The sequence below is a fragment of the Neopsephotus bourkii genome, unplaced genomic scaffold (genome assembly GCF_033783945.1).
Source record: "Neopsephotus bourkii isolate Nb327-2 ecotype Australia unplaced genomic scaffold, CSIRO-AGI_Nbou_v1 NB_234, whole genome shotgun sequence".
Taxonomy (NCBI): Eukaryota; Metazoa; Chordata; class Aves; order Psittaciformes; family Psittacidae; genus Neopsephotus; species Neopsephotus bourkii.
In genome coordinates, this window is record NW_026900744.1 from 6,387,410 (window position 1) to 6,404,075 (window position 16,666).

General features: G+C 62.6%; 2 protein-coding genes across 5 annotated transcripts in view; both read right to left on the reverse strand.

The window, feature by feature from the left end:
- The window catches only part of IPO13 (importin 13), a 31,544-nt gene extending 22,512 nt beyond the window's left edge, over positions 1–9,032 (reverse strand). The window contains exon 1 of one of the 3 annotated variants that reach the window (XR_009724168.1): positions 8,859–9,032. Coding sequence is in view for 2 of the 3 variants with exons in the window: in XM_061345016.1 (XP_061201000.1) it covers positions 8,859–8,924 (66 nt within the window). In the remaining variant the exon portion in view is untranslated. The remainder of the gene's footprint in view (positions 1–8,858) is intronic. The other 2 variants (XM_061345016.1, XM_061345017.1) reach the window with 2 other exon arrangements.
- Positions 9,033–9,750: 718 nt separating this feature from the next.
- Positions 9,751–15,439, reverse strand: ARTN (artemin). 2 transcript variants are annotated; one of them, XM_061345021.1, is made up of 4 exons: positions 15,118–15,439; positions 11,272–11,342; positions 10,967–11,156; positions 9,751–10,649 (listed from the first exon to the last, which is right to left on the reverse strand). In XM_061345021.1, exons 2-4 carry the CDS (start codon positions 11,335–11,337, stop codon positions 10,213–10,215), a joined length of 693 nt encoding a protein of 230 aa, XP_061201005.1. In that variant the 5' UTR covers positions 11,338–11,342; positions 15,118–15,439; the 3' UTR covers positions 9,751–10,212. The 2 variants fall into 2 exon arrangements, with proteins under 2 accessions (XP_061201005.1, XP_061201004.1); XM_061345020.1 differs by lacking the exon at positions 15,118–15,439 and adding an exon at positions 14,083–14,155.
- Positions 15,440–16,666: the final 1,227 nt, after the last annotated feature.

Below are 16,666 nucleotides of genomic sequence, written 5' to 3' on the forward strand. Positions count from 1 at the left end.
GCTGCCCACCAGCCACTGCCCTGCATGGCCAGCCCCTCTCCCCACATCAGCCTGTGTTAAGGGACCTCCCTCCTTGTGCTCTCAGCGAACTGAGAGCGATCTGGCTGTGGGTGAGCACCTGCAAAGTGTTCTTCACCTCCTTCTCTAGAAATTTCTTCTCCTTAGTCACCTCCCATCTTCACTCATGCTGACCCTGCCTTCTTCCCTGCTGAGGTGCCATCACTGGGGTGGGTGCAGGACCCCTCTGCCACAGGAGCGCTCTAAGAGACAGGGCACATCAGCACTCCTGCCCTCGCTCTTAGAAAGGTGCTGTGGATACAGCAGCACGGCCCAAAGCTTGCACTTGGGAGCTCCAGGAGCTCAAGAACCACTGCAAATAGCTTCGTCTGTCAGATTATACAGAGCCCTGGAAATCCACCGTCACTAAACTCAGGGATTAATCCCTTCATGGAGTCCCTTTGAAGTATTCCCAACCCTGCCAAGTTACAGCTGAGTCAGGAGAGCTGGCATCTAAGCCTGCCTTCTGCCACCTCCTGCAACAGTCCATTTCTCCATAGAGAGAAGGGGAACATTACGTACCTGCTCCAACAGCTTTGGGAGATCCAGTTACTGCTTTGCAGCGCTTGGATCCGTGTGAACAGCCTCATGCAGGCTGCAAGGCTTTATTTACAGAGCAATATCATACAGATCTTAAGGGCAACATTAGTTACCTATCCTGAGTGGGTGCAACTGGTAACCAGTGATGCCCTTGCACATGAAGGGGGAGATAAACTACCCCTTTCCTGGACTCCATCTTCCAGCAGGGATGTTTTCTGCCTGGCACAGCGCATTTCATTTCAAATCACTGACTGCACACGCCAGGATCAAGTAAGAGCAATGGCATTTCTCAGGCTATCAGGCACCCGTCACACCCCAGCAGCAAACTGGAGGACTATTCCAGCAGGTGGAGAGGTCTTTGTGTCCCCATCCAGGCTCCAGGTCTCAAATATCCTCGTCCTCACCCCCCCCTAAAAAGCTCCATAAAATTCTTGCATGGTTCTTGTACCCAGGAGAGGATTTGAACCCTGTTTTTAAGCATGCAGAGCTGTTGGCCTGGGGCACAGGAACGAGCTTCCCAAGCAAGCTCTTGTGCCTCCAGCTGCCTCCCAGCACAAGATGAAAAAGCAGGGCAAAATGGCAGGAACCTCACAGAGCCAGCGTTGGCTGGGCCATCATTTGAAACACCTCTGTTCAAGACTATGGCAGGGGAAAATGAGGATAACCTCTTTGTAAGAAAGAAAGAGGTTATGAAGTACATCGCAGAAGGAGCCAGCCAACACGGGTTGCAGAGGGACAGACGGAGGCGTCTGTCCCACTAAATGATGTATCCTGACACAGAAAAGGTTAACCCTTTGATAAGCAGGAGCAGGGAGAAAGCAAGCATCCCTGGCAGAGTGGGCAGGGGCCCATGTTACCAGCAGCTCGCTGTTCCCAGCTATCTCAGACTTTTACCCAAAGCATCTCTCAGCTGCTGGGGCAGAGGTAAGTGCTGCCATCATCAAAGCAACAATTCACTTCATTACCGAGCAGCAGCTGCAGATGTGCTAAAAGCTCAACCACTCCTAGGGGTAGGAAGCTGGCTCCTACCCCTGCTCTTCTGCTAAGGACTGAGTCATCCTGCAGCAGGGCTTGAGCTGGAGCTCCCAACCATCTCCTCCATTACCTGCTCAGTCTCTTGTTCTCATCAGAGCCCGCTGCTTATTTTCGTTCCAAAAGAAATCTCACTTGAGATTCCCAGTCGGTGACAGATCACTCCTTCCCTTCCCTGCTTGCTGGGCACTGTCACAAGGCATTGGTGCCCTCTGCTTGCTCCCCAGCCCGGGACCCGCCCCTACTTGCTCCCACCTCTCTGTTTAGAGCCACATGCAGTCCTTAATTAATGGATTTCTTCTATTTTGAACAGTCTTCCTGCTAACACAGGGAGAAAAAGACCCCTGTGCATCACATACGCTGACGCACAACTCGTACACATGCCCCAGGAGCCCTAACCTCTAACCCAGTATGAGGTTTGCAAAGCACAGACCTCACTGTGTGCAGAGGATGGACCACAAGCTCCCCAGCAGCAAACCTCCAGGCTTCAGGGCTGCTGCTTCATGGACTCACAGTGGGCAGCTGCGCAGGCAGAGCATGGCACTGTGCACACTCCGGGCACACTGAATTGAGCCCCAGAGCGATGTGAATGCAGGGCAAGCCTTACACAGCACCCCAGGTAACAGGAAACATGGCAGGACAGCAGGGCAGAGGCTGGCACACACAGCCTGCCCACTGGGAAGTAGCTGCGGGCTCACCCTCCATCTCCCTGGGGCTGCTGCTGCTGGATAAGGCCTGATCCTACCAATGCCTCCAAGCAAGCAGACCCTAGTGCTTTCATGGCATCACCTGACTGAAGGGAGAGTGGGCAACCAGGCAGAGCAGAGCAGAGCACGAGGCTGAGGCGTGAGCATCCTGCACACAGCTCCAGCACACAAGCATCCTGCAAGCATCCCCGGCTGCTTTGGTACTGTCTATGCCAAAAAAACAGTTAGCACATCGTAACAACAAAGATGCTCCCCTTGACACTCATGCTGGGAAGATGTCACTACCACTGCATTAGAGGAACTGTGAGCAATCAGGTCACAAGACCCCTTCCCAGGCAGGGTCAGCTTTCCCACCAACACCATCCCAGCTGCTGGCCTGCGCCCCTGCACTCAGTGCCTGCTGTCACCAGTGAGCTCTCCAAAGGGAGAAGTGTCCATCGCCCAGCAACACCACCTCAGAGCCCTGCTCCTCCTGCAGGGTGTGTGCTGGAGCCTCCACTGATCAGCACCTCTGGGAGAAAGGGTGAGGGGTGGGATGGCAAGGTCTACCAGCTACAGTCAGGTATTCAGATGGAAACAGAGCTGATGCTGAAGAGTCCTGCTGCAAGATGTTGGAAGTCAGGAGAATATTCTGGAGAAACATAGCTACTGGCTTTCTTACCCAGCTTCCTGGAGCACCCTGCCCAGGAGGGGTCTGGCCTGTGTGCAGGATGCCAGGTACAGAGGCAAGGCAACACATGTCCCATGTGGTGCTCTACATACCGCAGGAGAGATTTCCAAAGGAGTTCTAAGGATGGGCATCAATAATTGGACCATCCTAGCCCAGCTCAAAGAAGCAGATGAAACCCCTGGGAGAAGACCAAGCTCTCTCTCTAGCCTACCACCACCGAGTACCATCCACCGTTGAGAGCATGGTATGGGAGGCTGCAAGACACCGTGCCCTGTAGGGGGGTAAATACCCATCAGACTCCTCCTCAACCATCCTCATTCCAGAGGCAGGCACCGGTTGCTGTTGCATTTGGTATCACCATGTCAAACAGACTCTAAGATCCATCAAGAAGAGCTGGAGATGACAAGGGGAATTCATTAGCGCCAGGAGGAAGAAGCACAAGGCATGAAATTGGGCAGTGACATCTAACAGGGAGGCTTTGTGCATTCGGATTTAAATGGGTGGCTGACACCAGACCCGCCTCCTCCGCAATTAGACCTGTAACGTGAGAGCGGGTAAACAGCCCTGCTGTCAGCTACGCCCTTTGGCCAGGGAAAGAGCTTTCTCCAACATCAGCTCTGCTTGGTTGAACATAATTCAAGCTTGCAATGATGCCTCTTCCCTGCTCTAAAAAGCTGTGGCCAAAGCCTCAGTTAGGCTCTAGTCACTGGAGCAGCACCAGCCCCTCAACAGAGCCAGAAGTAAGCTGCCATGGGGCTTGCCCAAAAGGCACGGGTCAGAGGTCCCAAGCTGGTCACTTTGGGAGGTGGAGGAGTCCAAGGAGAGTTACTGCCAAGCAATCGCACCTGATCGTAGGTTGCACTCTGCTATGATGATGGAAAAGGAGCTTTTATGAGCCCAGAATCTCCGAGGCCTCACCCCCTGGAACCACAGGGATCCCAGAGCCAGCAGGCTGTAAACGCATTAATAGAAGATCCCCAGCAGAGAGGTGGTGTGTCAGTGGGGTGCCATTTGCAGGCGACAAGAGGAGCCCTGGATGCACAGTTCCAGCCCCACAAAGCTGGAGCATGCTGCCTGCCATTCCTGGTGGCAATATGGGGAGACAGGTCCCCCCAAGGGCAAATCTGCTTGGGGAAACAGAGGTGAGAGCAGGGACAGCCCTGAGGTCTGCAAACTGGCAGGGGAAATGGCAAGCTGGAAGTCATGCTCCTGTTCTGCTCCTTGCCCTATGCCCACAGCCGTGGCATGCTGGGGGAGCAGTGGCTATGGCCCCTCGGCAGCCCCTCTCCCTCTTTCAGCAGGACCTGGGGATCTCTCCCACTGCAGTCTCTCTCTGTCCTTTCTAGCTGAATGCACTCACACCGACAGTGCTCCAGGCCTGAAGAGCACAGCCATTACTGTGGCTCTGCCGAGAGAAGGGAACGTCATCCCTGCATCCCCTGCCCCGCAGCGGCCGTCCTCCCCCTGCCATGGCAGGGCAGGCTGAGCAGCCAGAGCCCCGGGAAGGCGGCAGAATGCTGAAGCATCAAGGATAGCAAATGGATGCAAAATAAAGCCATGTGTGTGCCACCAGGCGTGCTGCTCCTGCTCATGGCACACACGCTTCATAGTGCCACAGAATGGGTTTCTTTTCTCCTCTCCTAATCAGACGTGCTGCCAATTCACAGCCTCTCTCTGAGCCCCGTTTGCCCACACCCATCCTTCAGCTGTCAGGAAGGGGCTGAGCCCAGATGCAGCTCAGCATCCTCAGCATCCCTCCTGCTGCTTCCCTGCCAGCAGCCCTTTGCAGGTAACAGCACGGTCCCCAGCAGGGATGGGGGCTGTTGGGAATGGGTGTGCTCCCAGTGGTGGTGGCCAGGTACCTGAACAAGCAAAGGGTGAGGACCAGGGGAGAACCCTGGGAGTGCAGAGCACAGGGTGAGTTGGAAGGGTGAGCCAAACGCCCCTGCCCACCTCATGTTTCTATCCATCACTTTGGTGGACCAGTTGACTTGAGAGAGGAATCCCCACTGGTGCCCAGGCACCAATCCCACCCATCCCTTCTTTGTAAGACATCAGAGCTCAGATGAGGTTCCAGTGATGGTCCTTGTACAGCAGAGCTGAGGCAAGGCAAACATGAGGTGCTGCCCTCTCATCCCATCACCAGCACACCACAGGAAGGAGCAAAGTGCTCAGCCAAGGCTGGCTCTGGGTGGGACCTGCTTCTGGGGTGAAGATCAACACTGAGTGTCCTCGCTTCCCTCAATTCTGCAAGCATGTCACCTCCTGAGGCCCCTAACTCACCATTCCTGGCATGTCTGCCATGTCTCACATATATGGGCTGCCTCTAAAGAAGAAGTGGCCAAGCTGCTGTCAGCAGTGTATTATTGAACAGGGGATGCCATTCCCCCACCCTGACATACCCATAAATCTCCTGATCAGGTTTCTGAAGACAGGCAATAACCTACTGAAGAAAGCAGATGCACATGGGTTTCTCCTCCCCATCCTGCTGTACGGAAGGCAGCCCCAGCAGCTGCCACATCCCCGAGGCTCAGCATCTCTGAGGAGCGGTGATCAAAGCCACCCCTCTCCCATCACGGAAGGCTCCGGATGTCAGCTCCATGACACCCCGCCTACCCATCCCTGCCGGAGAGACTGTGCATTCATCAGGCATCTCCAGAGAGGCACATGGCAATCTGGAAGGCCCAGAGATGCCAGACAGCTAATGTGCTAGGGAGGAGATGTCAGTGAATATTACGAACACCCCAGAGGATGACAGGCGGGCCAAGGGAGGAAAGACCTGGAAGGAATCAGACAAAAATAATGGAGGGTGAGAGCAGGCACTTGGGAAATTCACAGAGGAATGGCACTGCCTTCTTCCTTATTTCAAGAGGGGGAATGCTGCCGGGGCAGGTTCGATTGCACTGAAACAGGTACAGAGGGTCTTGCATTCCTCTTCTCCTGTCCAGCACTGCAGTGCTAGATGCTTCTAACTGTGACCTATGGGAGACCAAAAATACAGGGCACAAATCCTGTGCACTGTTCCTCCAAGACCAACACAGCCAGCAGGGACTGAACATCTGCAACTCATCTTTACCAGATACTGCAGCAGGGGTGTCCCTTCCCCAGGGCAGCATCACCCCATCACCAGCCTGTCAGTCATGGCACGGACAGCCCCTGGGCACAAGAAAGCACACTGAAGTGGGCATGGGAAGGCCAAGCATCCTCACATCCTGAAGCCCTCGGCTTGCCCAGCCTTCCCTTTGACTCCTCCAATATAGCAGCAGGCACAGGGGAAGCAGAGCCAGCCCTGAGCTACCGGCTGCCCAGCAGGTCCACACAGCACGGCCATGCCAGCCAGCTCTAGCTGTGCCCAAGCCAAAGCAGCATCTAGGTCAGGCTCAGAAGACAACACAGAGCAGCTGAGCAGCCCTCCGCTGGCACTGGGGGATGCTGACACAGTAACTGTACCACAACAGCTCAGCCCAGCACAGCCCTGATCCTTCTCTGTGCCATGGGACAGCAGCCTATGGAAAAATATGGAGAAAAAACCTATAGGGAACAACTTTCAGATGGCTCCTGAAGTGCAACACCCGAACCTGACACCTCCTCAGGAAAAGGGTCAGCTGTCTGCCTGCTGCCCATAGGCTTTCAGACCTGCTGGCTGGCAAAGGATAGCATGGGTCCAGCCTACAGCATCCAACACCCTCCCGCCTCCCTGCAACTACTGGTCGCAGATGGAGGGCCTGAACCAGCTCTCTCTGGCACAGGTCATGATGGATACACACAGCAATGACCTTCTTTACCCATGTGGGTACCCAGAGCCCTGCAAAACTCTGTGGGCATTTGCCCAGCCCACCACATAATAAACAACACGGGGTACAGAAGGGTCTTCCAGGGATGTGAATCCTCTCCACAAAAACCATCAGAAGAGCATGACAGGCACAGTCTCACCAGAGACTTCCCTGGCTGCAAGTCCCACAGGTGATGACTTTCACTGTGGGTAACACGGAGACACTTCAAGCCTCTGACTTAAGGGATAACCAGCTCTTCACGCTGTTCCTAACACTTATCACTGACTCAGAGTGGAGTCAAACCCTGACTTTAATCAGCATTCCATGTTATTAATAGAGCCATGCATAAAACCTGGCAGCAGAAGAGCCCAGGCCAGTAGAAGCATCATTTATCTGCCACCGTCACCTCTGACAAAGCAGCTCTACCCACCTGCCTCCCACCAGCACAGCCCCCAGCAAAGCCCACCTTCCTTTCCCTTTGTACCACAGCCCCCCCTTGAAGAGACACACACAGGGGGGCTCTGAGCTGCTGAATCTGTGTTTTATTGAGCCCACCTCATTCCTTCCTCTGGGCAGGCACCACACTGCTGCCCCCAGCCCGCAGCTCAGATCCCCACCGTGGTCCAGAGCTGCATCTTCAGAGGACACCACCGTGATGGCAAAGCCTGCGGAGACCGGGAGAAGCCAGGCAGGCTGGGGGAGGGGAGCCAGAGCATCCTAGAGGGCATCTTTGCCTCCTCCCAGGCGGCAGCAGACTAAACCCGGAGCAGCACAGCCAGGGTGAGCAGCCTCTGGCCAGCGCCGGACACTGGCCCCTGCCTTGGCACTGCCCATCCTTCCCGGGCAAGTGTGTGCTGCATTGTTGGTGCAGACAAAGGAGCGGCTTGTGTCTGCCGAAGAGAAAGGAAGTCGGAGGAAAACCATCCCGCAGCACTGGGTATATGCAGATTAAGCTGCAGAAGGTTGCATCAATTTCCAGACAGCAGTTAATCCCCCCGGCCATGCTTTGTGTCGCACTGGATGAGGTGGGTTGTGTCTCACCTGCAGCCACAAAGGCAATGGGTGCCCAGTGACAAACCTGGCACCCCTGACCCGACACTCTTGTGAGGCCGGGCAAGTGGAACACAAGCCGTGCGCCCACCAGCACACCCGTGGGCATCACTTTGGCAGGGAACTCGGTCTATTCTTATCAAGGAAAAACGAGGACACTGGGATTCCCACTAGCTGTCCTGGGATCGAGCTATGGATCGACAGGCTGTCAGTCTGGCTACAGGATGAGTGGAAGGGAGAAACACACTTTTGCTGTTTGCCCTTCACTGATGCATCCTCTGCTGCCCTGCCCCCATCACCTCCAAGACAGCCCAAGGGAAGGTTGCTGCTCAGCTGCCTCCCCCATCTCTTGCTGGGGTGCCCTGCTTGATCTCCATGATGAACCCCCAGCCACACACGGGCCGCTTGGGGCTCTTCCCAGCTGTAGTGTGATGCTGGCAGGCCTCAGTTTGCCATGGCTGTTCCCTAGATCCCAGGTTTCAGCAATCACACCCTTGCTCCTCTGGCCTTGCCTTTGCTTAACCCCGAGCATCAGCAGGAGCTGCAGGGCTGGATTCCAGGTTTAGAAAGGCATCACCGAACCATCCAACCCCTAAAGGCTTTTCCCAACAGCTCCCAGCACCTGGCGAGAGCCGCTTTCCTGCCTGATGGAGACGCTGATAACGTCGGGCTTCACACAGACCCTGCTGGCCAGCAGCTAGGACCAGACCCGCAGGCTCCCCGCGCCCGGAGCTGTAACACGGCCACCCAGAGGACGCCCGTCGGGGACACAGCTCCTCCCTGTTGCTCCCATTTCTGCCACATCATTTTCCCTCCACGGGCTGCCCCGGCGCGCAGGAGCCGCCGGCTCCACCTCCCGCACCGGGCGGACCCCCGGGCAGGGCTGGCGGGGCGGGCAGGGTACCGGGGATGCCGCCCGCCGCCCTCCCGAGACCGGCACCTCCGAGCAGGTGACCCCCAGCGGGTCCCTCCCGGCACGCAGCCCCCCCCCCGCTCCCGCCGCGGGTGTGCTGGGTGCGGGTCGCTCACCTTCTCTACGTTCTCCACGGTGAAGTCGAGGCCCTGCGGCGGCGGCGCCTCCGCCCTCCGCTCCATGGCTGCGGCGGCGCTCAGGAGGCAGCGGCGGCGGGCGGGCGACAGCGCACGGGCAGCCGCATCGCGGCGGGACCCGCCTCCCCGCCCCGACGAGGGCGGCGGCACCGGCGCAGCTCAGCACCGGCGCGGCTGGGCTGGACTCGGCGGGCAGCGGCGGTCGGGCCGGGAAGCGCCCGAGGGACGCCCCGAGCGGCACCACCACCACCGCCCCGCTCCGCTCCGGCACCGCCTCGCCCCGCTGCCCCGCAGGCGCGACCGGGCAGCCCGGGCCCTGCCTCGGCGCCGCGCCGCACGCCGGGAGCGGTAGTCCCGGCACACGCGCGCCCCCTGCCGGGCACCGGCACCAAGCACCGCCCCCTGCTCCCCACGAGTGGTGCGGTGCGGTGCGGGCAGAGGGAGCCCCGCTCAGCACCGCCTCCAGCGGCCGGCCCGTGGGCATCCCCGTCCGGCCCCAGCACAGCACGGGCAGAGGCAGGGGCTGGACGCGCGGCCCATCGCTTTATTGCTACAGGAAAAGGCGACTGTACAAAAATAGAGTTTATCCCTCCCATTTTACAAACAGTAGAAAACAAAACGGGGGCTGCGGGTGCGGAGCCGGGGCGCTGCCCAGGGCTTCGCAGCAGCGCTGGGGTTAAATTACACCCGGCCCCCGGGGGCCCAAAGTCATAAATAGGAGCTGCTGCTCGAGAACAATAAATAAATAATTTAGAGTAATAAATAGTTTAGTGCTGCAGCACGGTGGGGGGTCCCTGCCGCCCCCCGGGAGCAGATGGGTGTCTGTGAAGCACATGGGGTGCAGATCCCCCACCCCGCTGCACCCCTGCAGGGCAGCTCCAGCCGCCGCCACCCCCAGGGTGCCCGAGGGGACAGGGAGGTTTTGTTGCCTTTCTGTCCCACTCTGAAGCTTGGGTGATGCCTGTCCCCAGATGCTCTAAAGTAGGGGTGCAGGAGCACCAGTCCAGGAAGGGCACAGGCAAGCTGGGTGCTGCTAGTGGACGCTGGGCTGGCAGACCCCTGTAAGCTGCAGGGATGCTCCAGCTCCTCTCCCACGGCTGAGCCAGGGCGCACTGGGGCAGGATCCCACGTAGCCAGTGGCACCAGCTGCTTGGCACTGAGCAGCCAGCCACCCCCTGTCATGGCTCCATCTCCCCTCGGTTCCTCGTGGCCACGTAAAAACGGGGGCACCGGCCTCTGCTACCCCCTTCCTCTGAGCGCCAGCGCCGCTGCGTGCGGCAAGACGGGCTCTGCCAGCCTGCGTCGAGCCGGAGCCGAGCTGGATGCCCCCTCCTCAGCCAATGCAGCTGCACTCGGCCGCCGAGAGCTTCTCCACTGTCTGCCATGTGTTCTGCACGTCCATGAAGGAGACGGCCTCGTAGCGAGTGGGCCGGCAGCAGGGGTGGCTGAGGACCCGCTCCTGCGGCCCCGGGGTGATGAGCTGCTGCCGCAGCAGGCTGCCCAGCGTCAGGTCGTAGTTGCTGCGCGCCCGGTGGCAGGACCCGCTGCAGTACTTGAAGAGCACGATCTCGTCCGAGTTGAAGCCCAGGCCCAGGTCTCGCACCTTCACCATCAGGTTGCGGATGTGGCAGTTGCGCCCGCGGGCCCCCCGGGAAGGTTTCCGCGCCCCCTTCTTGGCTTTGCCGGTGCCTGGTGGCGAGCGCTCGGCACGCAGCAGCAGGTCCTCTGCTAGCTCCGCAGCACCTGGGCCACCTGTTGTTGCGTTGTCCCCTGCATGCAGAGGGGACAGCACCGTCAGACCCCATCCTGCACCCACCGCTCTCCTGGAGCCTGCTGAGCCTGCCTGTTCCTGCCATGACCTGCATACTCCCCCTGACCACCCACCGTAGCACTGGCTACATGCCTGCAGGGTGAGTGGGCACCCAGCCAACCATCTTCTCATACCCAGGGCTCTGCCACCATCCCCAGCATGAAGCAGAGGGGCCCATGTGTTCAGCCCCCCCACGCCCCCCCCAGCCTGGCCCCAGTGCCGAGGCTCCTCAAAGCAGCTCCCAACCCACCCGTGCCCCACACTACCCAACACGCACCATACAGCTGGCTCCAGGCCACAGCAAGCGGTACCTCCACGGCATCCTCCACAGCCGGGCTGGCAGTGGCCATGCTCCGTGGCGTTGGGGCTGCGTCCAGCGTCTCATTGCAGTGTGGGGTTCGCAGGGTGCCTGCAGCCAGCCCAGCCAGCAGTGAGAGGATGGTGAGGAGCCCCCACAGTGTCCCCTCCTGCAACAGAGCACAGCACAGTGGGGTGAGGTCCCCACACCATAGACAAGACTCCACGAGGTGGGGATGGGGATATGTGGTCCTGGCCATCATAGCCAGCCAGCTCTGGCCTCACCTTGGGCTGTGGGTGTGTGGTGGGTCCTGCAGATCTCTGCTCTGGTGGCTCTGCTCGCTGCTCCATGCTGGCTGCAAGTGCAGAGATGGGGTCAGCACCCATGCAGAGGGGATTGGGTGGGCACCAAGCTGGGAGCTGGCAAACCTCTCTCCCACCCCTGCTGGTTTTGCCATCCTCTCCCTCACCCCCAGGACTCCAAAACACCTCCTGCACCCCAGGCATGACTCCCCCCCTGTCCCCTCCCTACACAGTCAAGCATCCTTGACACCCCTTGCACCCCTTCCAAAAGATTTGGCAGCTGGGGCAGCCCAGCCTTCTCCCAGCACCTCTCCCCAGGGGGATGCAGCCACCTCCTTGTGCGAGCGGACTGGGATGCCAGGCTGGGCTGTGAGGCAGCGACTGGGGCTGGGAGCGCCATGCGGGGGGGCCTTTCCCATGGCCCTTCCCTGGGAATGTTTTTCTTGCTCACAGTGGGAGCCTGACCTTGGAAACTCCAAATCCATTAGTGCAGGGTCCTTGGGTGCAGCCACCCCCTGGCCATGCATTGGCTCCCCCGCCTGCTGCCTGCTCTGAGCTGGGGAGCAGCCCGGGACCGCGATGGGCAGGATGGGCAGGCAGGTCCCATGGGGACACAGCGGGGTGAAGGACAACGTATTGGGTTCCCTGAAGTCATTCACCCCAACACCACTGTCCACACCGACTGCCCAGACACACACAGGGGAATCCGTTCCCTGCCATGCGTAGTCCCAGTGGAGCCATGAGCATGGTCTCAAGGGATCGATGTCCCCCGAGGAGGTGCAGGGGCAACTTCCAGTCTGCAGCCACTTGTTGCACCTCTTTCCCCAGCTGCTCCCCTGGGGTGCAGGAGGCCCCTGTGCCTTCGGTTCCCAAGCCAGGATCCACCAAATGTGGCTCCCAAGGGGTCTTGGTCTGTCTGCTGCATCCCCAGACTGAACCCTTGGAGCTCAGCAGCATCCTGCAGCTGGGAGTTCCCCCATCCCTTCCACGGCTTTGCCCTGACATGTCCCAGGTGCTTCCATAGCAAAGCTGGGACAGAACATGCAGAGGAGAGAGCTCCTGGCTAAAAAATGAAGAGACCCGGCTGAGCACCGCTGGGTGAAGCAACAAAATCAGTTCTCCCAGCCCCGACAGCACCGCAGGGGAGAGTCCCCAAGCCCTGATGGCCTCAGCTGAAGCCACCCTGCGCTGGCCACACCGTGGCGAGGGGCTCTGATGCGCACTGCCAGGCCCATGTGCCTCCTCCGGAGCCGTGCACCCCGCAGGATGCGCCCGGGTGCAGGCAGGGCTGGCACCGTGCCCCCGGCCCCGCCAGCCGCCGCAGCCCGGCCAAGCACAGCCCACAGTGCACGTCGCTCCCGTGGAGGCCCGTGGCCCCCCGCCAGCCGCTGCCGCCAGGTCATGGTTTTCCCAGGCAGGCACCCCCGGAGGGGCAGGCGAGGGTCCCCGCTCCCTCGTTCAGCCCCAGCATCCCTGCGGGACGCGGCCGGACGGGACGGGACGGGACGGGACGGAGCAGTCGATGCAGTTCAGGCTTCTCCCGTCCGGCGGCAGCACGGCCCCGGGCTCTGCGGCAGGAGCGCTGTCGGCGGGACGCCGGGTGAGGGCAGCCTCCCCTCGTCCCCGGGAGCCCCGGAGCCGGGCTGCGGACATGCCCGCCAGTGTCTCCGCAGGCCTGGAGCCCCATCCCCGGGGGCAGCTCCCCGAGCCGCAGGACCGCAGCCCGTGCCAGCCCCGGCTGAGCAGGGGCTGAGCCAAGCTCCGGGCACCCCACGGGGATGCCAGGCTCGCACCCCCACGGCAGCGACCTGGAGTAACACCAGTGCGGGTCACCCCGCACCTACCCGTGCAGACCCCGGCGAGGGCCCCGCCGCTCCCTCTGTGCCCAGGGCGCTGAGGAGCGGGAGCCCCGGGAACCGCACCAGGCCCCCAGGAGGGCAGAAGCCCTTCGCGAAGCGCACCCGCACAGGGCCAGGGGGTGCCCCGACCCCGGGGTGAGGGTCTCAGCTCCTGGAGTGGCCGCTTGTGGAGGAGGCTGTGCCGGGGTCTCGCTCGCCGCTACTTGCTGTGCAAGCCCTGCAGCCGCGGGTCCTGCCCGGCAGAGCGCGGCGATGCTCGGAGACCCCCCTGGGCACCTGCGGGCACCGGCGGAGAGGGCGGAGATCCGGCATCCCGCCGCGCTGCCCCTGGCAGGAGGAGTGCCGGGGGGCAGAAACGGACTCCGCGTGTGACGCGGGGCTGGCACCCGCCCCGCAAGGCCGTGGGAGGCTGGAGCGGACACGTGGGGCACACGGGTGAGACCAAACTCGGCCCCAGCCCAGCCAAAGCAGCGCCTGGGGTGCCGGGCAGTGCCGGCCCAGGGACCACGGTCCCGGGGCTCTCCAGTGCCTCCCGCCCGAGCAGCCGGGGCACAGACCTGGTAGATGTGCCCAAAGGGTCGGTGCGGGAGCCCAGGGTAGAGGCGGCTGAGCCGGTCCCTGCGTCCCCCGGGCACCCGCAGCGGGGTCCCGCCTCTCCCCACCCGGGCAGGGAGTTCCCGTTCCAGCCGCGGCTCCGAGCGCGCCCGACTGCCGGGCCGGGCTCGGCAACCCAGGACCCTCCTGGTGGGCACCTGCCCGGGAACGACCCGAGCCCCCTCGCCACCCCGCGGGTATCGCCGGGTGGGGAGCGGTGAAGCGGGACCCTCCCGCCGCCCCGTTGCCCTCGCAGCCCCGGTACGAGCCCCCGCCGAGGCCCGGCGCCGCCGGCAGGCTGGGGCGGACGCTGCCGACCGCCTCCCCGGCCCGCACTCACCGTGCCCGCGGCGGGGACCATCCCCCGGGCCGCCGCCGCCCCGCATCGCCTCCGCTCCCCGCCGCCCCCCGCCGCCCGCAGCCGCCGCGCCGGGGCGGGGCGCGGGCGGGGGCCGGCGCTGCCCCACAGGCACCGGCTCCCTCCGCTGCTCCCGGTGCCGCTGCCGCTGCGCCTCGGGGTGCGGGTCCCGGTCCCAGTGCGCCTCGGGGTGCGGTGCCGGTGCCGGCGGGCGGGCGGGCGCGCAGTGCGGAGCAACGGCGGCTCCATCCCTCTCCCGCCGCCGGTGTCAAATTCCAGCCGCCGTCACCTGACCGGCGGGGCGGGCGTCGGTACCGGGACTCCGATCTGAGCCGGCACCAGGATCCCGGCCGGCAACCCGACCTGCACCGCAGCGGCACCGGGACTCCGACCCGCACAGGCTACGGCGCTGCTCCGGGACCAGGATGGCACGGGGACCCCGCCAGCAGTAGGAGCCGCAGCTCGGCCCGCATCAGCACCGGCTCCGCGCCGGCACCCGCACCGCAGTCGAGCTCCTGCCGAGACTCGCACCCGGCTGGGAACGGCACCGGGACCCCGGCGGCACCCGATCCCCGCTACCACGACCTGCTCGCCGGCAGGCCTCCGGGCAGGCGGACGGGAGACGGACACGCAGCCTGGACGGACGGACAGCCCGTGAGAGGGGCTCCCTGCCCCACAGCCCGGTCCCAGCCCTGGCAGGACGGACACACGGACACCCCCGGGGACGAGTTCAGCCCTCCCCGGGGAGCTCCGGGAGCAGAACCCCACGGGGCTTCGGTGGGCAGAGCTCCACAGGGTCCTCCCGCACACAGTCGAGAGGATGGGTTGGGGTGTCCCGAGCAGCGGCGGGGCTGGCGGGCGTCCCACGCACCCGGAGCCGCCGCGGGCCACCGGTGTGCCTGGCGCTCACGTCCGGCCTCGCCGGAGGAGGAGCCCGGCCTCCCTGCCCGGCCTCTCCGCCCGCCCGCGCCCCGCGGCCACGGCCCACGGGTGCCCCGCGGCCAGGTCCCTCCTTACCTCCGCCGCGTCCCTGCCTCCCTCCGCCGGGGCCGCCGCAGGCCCCGGGGACATGGGGGCCGGCTGGCGAGCCGAGCCGAGCCCGTGCGAGTCCTTACGTCACTGCCCAGGGCCCTCCACGTCCATCCCGGGGCTCTCGAGTGCTCCTTGCAAACGTGCCAAATCCCAGGGCCGCCTCCGCTCGGCCCCGCTCCACACGTGCTGCCCTGGACGGACCCGGCCGCCGCCGAGCAGCCCGGCCCGGGCCAGCCCCCCCCCCACCCCGCGCCGGGGACAGCCCCCATGGCCCGGCGGGGTCGGGGAGCGCGGGGCCGAGCTGCGCGCCCCGGGGTGCCGCCGGCCACGCTCGGCGCAACCGCCCCGGGTTTATGTAAGTCCCGAGGCTGGAGCCGGGCCAGCGGCTCGGTCACTGGCGGTGCCTTGGCCACACCACGGCTCCGGGGCGCCCGTGGGGTCCGTCCTGGGGCACGGAGCCCCGGCCCCGCGGTCCGGCTGCGCCCGCCCTGTCTCGTCTCATCCCGTCGGATTATCCGGTGCGGGGATGGCAACTCCCGCGTCCCTCCCGCGGCATCACCTGCCAAGGAATGTGCTGGCACGGGAGGAACCTTCTAAGCCGTCCCCGCCACCACTAGCAGAGCCTGGGGAGGTGGCCCGGGGACCCCCTTACCACTGGCACATGCAGCTGGGACCAGCTTGTGGGCACTGGTGGCTTCATGGGCACAACGGGACTGTGTGGATGGGCTGTGTGATGCGGCCTGAGGCTGCTCCCACCTATGATGCCCGCATTGGAGCTGGCAGACATGGTGCCCTGGAGGCCAGCAGAGGTTTTTAGAGGCTCAGGGGCATCCCTGGGGTGGGGAATCAGGCAGGGGCAGGGAACAGGATCCTCAGCTTTGCAGGGCTGCAGACTAATGGAGCTGCCTACTTGGAAAGTTTCCATGTGAGTGGCATGTCCTGCTCCAGGCTGCCTTGGCTGTCACCATGGGACTGGGACCAGCTGCCCATAGAGGGGCTGCCAATGGCAGGGAGTGTTATCTCCCCTACCGACAGCCTGGACACAGCCCCAGGTACTGGCTCACCCCAGGGGTTACCTTTTTCCCTCCCACCTTCCCTGTGGGTTGGGCTGGGTCCTTGTGTTCCCAAGGCACAGCCCGGACCTGCTGTATGCATAATGCTGTGTGGGGCATGGCACAGGAGAGTGTTCAGAGCATCCCCATACAGGTGAGTCCATGGTCCTGTGAAGGGGGTGGCTGTGCACAGCCAGGCCTTTGTCTTCTTCCAGTTGTGCCCCCTTCATGGCTGCTACACCAGACAACCTAGGGGTCCTGCCCCTAGCCCTTGTCCTGGGAGACGTGACCTTGCTGCTGCCATCAGCTCCACTGATGTCCTGCCTGCCAGCTGCACCTCCTCCCTGTCCCACCGAGATCACGGTGGCAGGAGGTGGCACGTCCCAGCTCTGTGCCTGAATCTGGGCACTGCTCTCTCCTTTGGTTCCCATGAGTATCGGCTCTGCCCTGGGGAATGCTGAGTGTGTGCTGGGCCCCACAGT

Excerpts from the sequence above, each read along its gene's own strand:
- ARTN (XM_061345020.1), bottom strand. The coding sequence starts at position 14,128 with ATGCGGGGCGGCGGCGGCCCGGGGGATGGTCCCCGCCGCGGGCACG. Across the intron at positions 11,343-14,082 it reads TGGTCCCCGCCGCGGGCACG|CCAGCATGGAGCAGCGAGCA; the intron begins GTGAGTGCGGGC and ends CTGCACTTGCAG. Across the intron at positions 10,650-10,966 it reads GGCCTGGAGCCAGCTGTATG|GGGACAACGCAACAACAGGT; the intron begins GTGCGTGTTGGG and ends CTCTGCATGCAG.